General features: G+C 43.9%; 1 protein-coding gene across 1 annotated transcript; it reads left to right on the top strand.

Annotated features, from left to right (window-relative positions):
- The first annotated feature begins 3,901 nt into the window (after positions 1–3,901).
- LOC139390482 (trichohyalin-like) lies at positions 3,902–4,957 on the top strand. The gene has a single exon (XM_071137614.1). The coding sequence runs from the start codon at positions 3,902–3,904 to the stop codon at positions 4,955–4,957; it is 1,056 nt and encodes a 351-aa protein (XP_070993715.1).
- Positions 4,958–7,099: the final 2,142 nt, after the last annotated feature.

The raw sequence follows: 7,099 nt of genomic DNA, 5'->3' as shown, positions 1-7,099 counted from the left end.
TATATGAATTAATTCATTAAACATAAAAAAATACATGAACCGCTATGCTATAAGTTATGCCTATTTTTGTTATGACATCCGTGAGACATATGCAACTGAACCCCGTGTGAACTATGCATTTTATGTTCACAGTTACACGCTCTACAAAATGCTTCTTTAGTAGATGACATGCAATATTTAGAACTCTATTGTGATCTACTGCAGACATCTTTATACGGTGGAAGCAGAAGAAGAAGCAGAAGAAGAAGAAGAAGCAGAAGATGAAGAAGCAGAAGAAGAAGAAGCAGAAGAAGAAGAAGCAGAAGAAGAAGAAGCAGAAGAAGAAGAAGCAGAAGAAGAAGAAGCAGAAGAAGAAGAAGCAGAAGAAGAAGAAGAAGCAGAAGATGAAGAAGCAGAAGAAGAAGAAGCAGAAGAAGAAGAAGCAGAAGAAGAAGAAGAAGAAGCAGAAGAAGAAGAAGCAGAAGAAGAAGAAGCAGAAGAAGAAGAAGAAGCAGAAGAAGAAGAAGCAGAAGAAGAAGAAGCAGAAGAAGAAGCAGAAGAAGAAGAAGCAGAAGAAGAAGAAGAAGAAGCTGAAGAAGAAGAAGAAGAAGCAGAAGAAGAAGAAGCAGAAGAAGAAGAAGCAGAAGAAGAAGCAGAAGAAGAAGAAGCAGAAGAAGAAGAAGAAGAAGCTGAAGAAGAAGCAGAAGCAGAAGCAGAAGAAGAAGCAGATACAGTGGCAGGAAAATGTATTTTAATTTCTGCATAAATTGATCTGGTCTTCATCTAAGTCACAACAATAGCCAAACACAGTGTGCTTATTAAACTAATAACACATAAATTAATGTATTTGTATTGTCTATATTTAATACATAATTTAAACATGCACAGTGTAGGTTGGAAAAAGTATATGAACCCCTGTGCTAATGACTTCTCCAAAAGCTAATTGGAGTCAGGAGTCAGCTAACCTGGAGTCCAATCAATGAGACAAGATTGGAGATGTTGGTTAGAGCTGCCCTGCCCTATAAAAAACACTCACAAAATTTGAGTTTGATATTCAGAAGAAGCGTTGCCTGATGTGAACCACGCCTCCAACTAAAAACATCTCAGAAGACCTAAGAATAAGAATTGTTGACTTGCATAAAGCTGGAAAGGGTTACAAAAGTATCTCTAAAAGCCTTGATGTTCATCGGTAAACGGTAAGATAAATTGTCTATAATGGAGAACGTTCAGCACTGTTGCTCCTCTCCCTAGGAGTGGCCGACCTGCAAAAGATGACTGCAAGAGCACGGCGCAGAATGCTCAATGAGGTTAAGAAGAATCCTAGAGTGTCAGCTAAAGACCTACAGAAATCTCTGGAACATGCTAACATCTCTGTTGACGAGTCTACGATACGTAAAACACTAAACAAGAAGGGTGTTCATGTAAAACAATGCTGCACGTCTGAAGTTCGCAGAAGTGCACCTGGATGTTCCACAGCGCTACTGGTAAAATATTCTGTGGACATATGAAACTACAGTTGAGTTGTTTGGAAGGAACACACAACACTATGTGTGGAGAAAAAAAGGCACAGCACACCAACATCAAAACCTCATCCCAACTGTAAAGTATGGTGGAGGGAGCATCATGGTTTGGTGCTGCTTCGCTGCCTCAGGGCCTGGACAGCTCGCTATCATCGAGGGAAAAATACATTCCCAAGTTTATCAAAACATTTTGCAGGAGAATATAAGGCTATCCTTCCGCCAATTCAAGCTCAACAGAATTTGGATGATGCAACAGGACAACGACCCAAAACACAGAAGTAAATCAACAACAGAACGGCCTCAACAGAAGAAAATACGCCTTCTGGAGTGGCTCAGTCAGAGTCCTGACCTCAACTCAATTGAGATGCTGTGGCATGACCTCAAGAGAGTGGTTCACACCAGACATCCCAAGAATATTACTGAACTAAAACAGTTTTGTTAAGAGCAATGGTCCAAAATTCCTCCTGAACGTTGTGTAGGTCTGATCTACAGGTAACATTTGGTTGAGGTTATTGCTGCCATAGGAAGGTCAAGCAGTTATTAAATCCAAGGGTCCACATACTTTTCCCACCCTGCACAGTGAATGTTTACACGGTGTGTTCAATAAAGACATGAAAACGTATAATTATTTGTGCGTTATTAGTTTAAGCAGACTGTGTTTGTCTATGAGACTTCGATGAAGATCAGATCAAAATGTTATGACCAATTTATGCATAAATCCAGGTAATTCCAAAGGGTTCACGTACTTTTTTCTTGCCACTATAGAGAGAAAGATGGAGAACCAGGTTTGATGATGATAAATGTCCGACTTGGAATCATATGTTTTTATTAAAGTGATCTGACAAGCCGAAGGAAGATGTATTGGCCTGGGAGAATATATATATATATATATATATATATATATATAAATATATTAGTTATTATTTTTTATTTTTTTTATTCAGTTGTCAGGAGGGTACCAACACATTTTAAACCAATTGAAATCCAGCTGTGTTGCTCAGGGAAATGCATCTACCTTCATTAGGATTGCCAAAGTGACTCTGAAGATGCAATTCATTAATCTAGACCGCTGAAAAGTGTTCTTCATATTGTTATGGAAAATCAATGAGATTGAGTTGGAGGACCGCCAAGCTAACCACTTCCATACAGGCCCTGGGAGAAAAGGCTACAATTAATGCATCAAGCATGACCAAATCATATACCATGTAGACACCGTGAACTGACAACACTCTGTTAACATGACTTAACCCAGGGTCAGAGTCATTAAGGGGAAAACATTAGAACCCTATAGGTGAAAATACTTTGAAGAGGCCTTGCAACCTGGTTTACCAGTAATACAACCATGCTGAAGGTATAACGTGACATCCCCCACGTCTCTAGAGCTAGAGATGAGACTAGAGCTAGAGCTAGAGATGAGACTAGAGCTAGAGATGAGACTAGAGCTAGAGGTGAGAGTAGAGCTAGAGGTGAGAGTAGAGCTAGAGATGAGACTAGAGCTAGTGATGAGACTAGAGCTAGAGATGAGACTAGAGCTAGAGATGAGACTAGAGCTAGAGGTGAGACTAGAGCTAGAGGTGAGAGTAGAGCTAGTGGTGAGAGTAGAGCTAGAGATGAGACTAGAGCTAGAGATGAGACTAGAGCTAGAGGTGAGACTAGAGCTAGAGGTGAGAGTAGAGCTAGAGATGAGACTAGAGCTAGAGATGAGACTAGAGCTAGAGATGAGACTAGAGCTAGTGGTGAGACTAGAGCTAGTGGTGAGACTAGAGCTAGAGGTGAGAGTAGAGCAAGAGGTGAGAGTAGAGCTAGAGATGAGACTAGAGCTAGTGATGAGACTAGAGCTAGTGATGAGACTAGAGCTAGAGATGAGACTAGAGCTAGAGATGAGACTAGAGCTAGAGGTGAGACTAGAGCTAGAGGTGAGAGTAGAGCTAGAGGTGAGAGTAGAGCTAGAGATGAGACTAGAGCTAGAGATGAGACTAGAGCTAGAGGTGAGACTAGAGCTAGAGGTGAGAGTAGAGCTAGAGATGAGACTAGAGCTAGAGATGAGACTAGAGCTAGAGATGAGACTAGCGCTAGTGGTGAGACTAGAGCTAGTGGTGAGACTTGAGCTAGAGGTGAGAGTAGAGGAAGAGGTGAGAGTAGAGCTAGACATGAGACTAGAGCTAGTGATGAGACTAGAGCTAGTGATGAGACTAGAGCTAGAGGTGAGACTAGAGCTAGAGGTGAGAGTAGAGCTAGAGATGAGACTAGAGCTAGAGGTGAGACTAGAGCTAGAGATGAGACTAGAGCTAGAGATGAGACTAGAGCTAGAGATGAAACTAGAGCTAGAGGTGAGAGTAGAGCTAGAGATGAGACTATAGCTAGAGGTGAGAGTAGAGCTAGAGGTGAGAGTAGAGCTAGAGATGGGACTAGAGCAGGTGATGAGACTAGAGCTAGAGATGAGACTAGAGCTAGAGATGAGACTAGAGCTAGAGGTGAGACTAGAGCTAGAGGTGAGAGTAGAGCTAGAGGTGAGAGTAGAGCTAGAGATGAGACTAGAGCTAGAGATGAGACTAGAGCTAGAGGTGAGACTAGAGCTAGAGGTGAGAGTAGAGCTAGAGATGAGACTAGAGCTAGAGATGAGACTAGAGCTAGAGATGAGACTAGAGCTAGTGGTGAGACTAGAGCTAGTGGTGAGACTAGAGCTAGAGGTGAGAGTAGAGCAAGAGGTGAGAGTAGAGCTAGAGATGAGACTAGAGCTAGTGATGAGACTAGAGCTAGTAATGAGACTAGAGCTAGAGATGAGACTAGAGCTAGAGATGAGACTAGAGCTAGAGGTGAGACTAGAGCTAGAGGTGAGAGTAGAGCTAGAGATGAGACTAGAGCTAGAGATGAGACTAGAGCTGGATGTGAGACTAGAGCTAGAGGTGAGAGTAGAGCTAGAGATGAGACTAGAGCTAGAGATGAGACTAGAGCTAGAGATGAGACTAGAGCTAGTGGTGAGACTAGAGCTAGTGGTGAGACTTGAGCTAGAGGTGAGAGTAGAGCAAGAGGTGAGAGTAGAGCTAGACATGAGACTAGAGCTAGTGATGAGACTAGAGCTAGTGATGAGACTAGAGCTAGAGGTGAGACTAGAGCTAGAGGTGAGAGTAGAGCTAGAGATGAGACTAGAGCTAGAGGTGAGACTAGAGCTAGAGATGAGACTAGAGCTAGAGATGAGACTAGAGCTAGAGATGAAACTAGAGCTAGAGGTGAGAGTAGAGCTAGCGATGAGACTAGAGCTAGAGATGAGACTAGAGTTAGAGATGAGACTAGAGCTAGTGGTGAGACTAGAGCTAGTGGTGAGACTAGAGCTAGTGGTGAGACTAGAGCTAGAGGTGAGACTAGAGCTAGAGGTGAGAGTAGAGCTAGAGGTGAGAGTAGAGCTAGAGATGAGACTAGAGCTAGAGATGAGACTAGAGCTAGAGGTGAGACTATAGCTAGAGGTGAGACTAGAGCTAGAGGTCAGAGTAGAGCTAGAGATGAGACTAGAGCTAGAAGTGAGACTAGAGCTAGAGATGAGACTAGAGCTAGAGATGAGACTAGAGCAAGAGATGAGAGTAGAGCTAGAGGTGAGAGTAGAGCTAGAGATCAGACTAGAGCTAGAGATGAGACTAGAGCTAGAGATGAGACTAGAACTAGAGATGAGACTAGAGCAAGTTGTGAGACTAGAGCTAGTGGTGAGACTAGAGCTAGTGGTGAGACTAGAGCTAGTGGTGAGACTAGAGCTAGAGGTGAGACTAGAGCTAGTGGTGAGACTAGAGCTAGAGGTGAGACTAGAGCTAGTGGTGAGACTAGAGCTAGAGGTGAGACTAGAGCTAGTGGTGAGACTATAGCTAGAGGTGAGACTAGAGCTAGTGGTGAGACTAGAGCTAGTGGTGAGACTAGAGCTAGTGGTGAGACTAGCGCTAGAGGTGAGACTAGAGCTAGTGGTGAGACTAGAGCTAGAGGTGAGACTAGAGCTAGTGGTGAGACTAGAGCTAGAGGTGAGACTAGAGCTAGTGGTGAGACTAGAGCTAGAGGTGAGACTAGAACTAGTGGTGAGACTAGAGCTAGAGGTGAGACTAGAGCTAGTGGTGAGACTAGAGCTAGAGGTGAGACTAGAGCTAGAGGTGAGACTAGAGCTAGTGGTGAGACTAGAGCTAGAGGTGAGACTAGAGCTAGTGGTGAGACTAGAGCTAGAGGTGAGACTAGAGCTAGTGGTGAGACTAGAGCTAGAGGTGAGACTAGAGCTAGTGGTGAGACTAGAGCTAGAGTTGAGACTAGAGCTAGAGGTGAGACTAGAGCTAGTGGTGAGACTAGAGCTAGTGGTGAGACTAGAGCTAGAGGTGAGACTAGATCTAGTGGTGAGAGTAGAGCTAGAGGTGAGAGTAGAGCTAGAGATGAGACTAGAGCTAGAGATGAGACTAGAGCTAGAGGTGAGACTATAGCTAGAGGTGAGACTAGAGCTAGAGGTCAGAGTAGAGCTAGAGATGAGACTAGAGCTAGAAGTGAGACTAGAGCTAGAGATGAGACTAGAGCTAGAGATGAGACTAGAGCAAGAGATGAGAGTAGAGCTAGAGGTGAGAGTAGAGCTAGAGATCAGACTAGAGCTAGAGATGAGACTAGAGCTAGAGATGAGACTAGAACTAGAGATGAGACTAGAGCAAGTTGTGAGACTAGAGCTAGTGGTGAGACTAGAGCTAGTGGTGAGACTAGAGCTAGTGGTGAGACTAGAGCTAGAGGTGAGACTAGAGCTAGTGGTGAGACTAGAGCTAGAGGTGAGACTAGAGCTAGTGGTGAGACTAGAGCTAGAGGTGAGACTAGAGCTAGTGGTGAGACTATAGCTAGAGGTGAGACTAGAGCTAGTGGTGAGACTAGAGCTAGTGGTGAGACTAGAGCTAGTGGTGAGACTAGCGCTAGAGGTGAGACTAGAGCTAGTGGTGAGACTAGAGCTAGAGGTGAGACTAGAGCTAGTGGTGAGACTAGAGCTAGAGGTGAGACTAGAGCTAGTGGTGAGACTAGAGCTAGAGGTGAGACTAGAACTAGTGGTGAGACTAGAGCTAGAGGTGAGACTAGAGCTAGTGGTGAGACTAGAGCTAGAGGTGAGACTAGAGCTAGAGGTGAGACTAGAGCTAGTGGTGAGACTAGAGCTAGAGGTGAGACTAGAGCTAGTGGTGAGACTAGAGCTAGAGGTGAGACTAGAGCTAGTGGTGAGACTAGAGCTAGAGGTGAGACTAGAGCTAGTGGTGAGACTAGAGCTAGAGTTGAGACTAGAGCTAGAGGTGAGACTAGAGCTAGTGGTGAGACTAGAGCTAGTGGTGAGACTAGAGCTAGAGGTGAGACTAGAGCTCTCCCCCTGTCTGAAATTGAAAAAGCATGACCCTACCCCATTTTTTCCAGTGATCCCAGTTTAAAATATCCCAACCGTCCCATATTATTATCAGGAGAGGGGTAAACAGGTAAAATAGCACCAACGGATTTTATGTTTTATGTGATATATCTGTGGTCTGAGTTGTTTTCAGAACAGCCTTTCTTTATAGAACACAATCAACTTACTCTTTGAGCGTTTTCTCATGTTCATGAATAACTCAAACAGTGTG

The sequence above is a fragment of the Oncorhynchus clarkii genome, chromosome 31, assembly GCF_045791955.1.
Source record: "Oncorhynchus clarkii lewisi isolate Uvic-CL-2024 chromosome 31, UVic_Ocla_1.0, whole genome shotgun sequence".
In the NCBI taxonomy this organism is placed as follows: domain Eukaryota; kingdom Metazoa; phylum Chordata; class Actinopteri; order Salmoniformes; family Salmonidae; genus Oncorhynchus; species Oncorhynchus clarkii.
The sequence above is the reverse complement of the archived record's forward strand: the minus strand, read 5'-3'. Positions and strand labels throughout refer to the sequence as shown.

Bases quoted from the DNA above. Each gene is read 5' to 3' on its own strand.
- LOC139390482 (XM_071137614.1), top strand. From the start codon at position 3,902: ATGGGACTAGAGCAGGTGATGAGACTAGAGCTAGAGATGAGACTAGAG.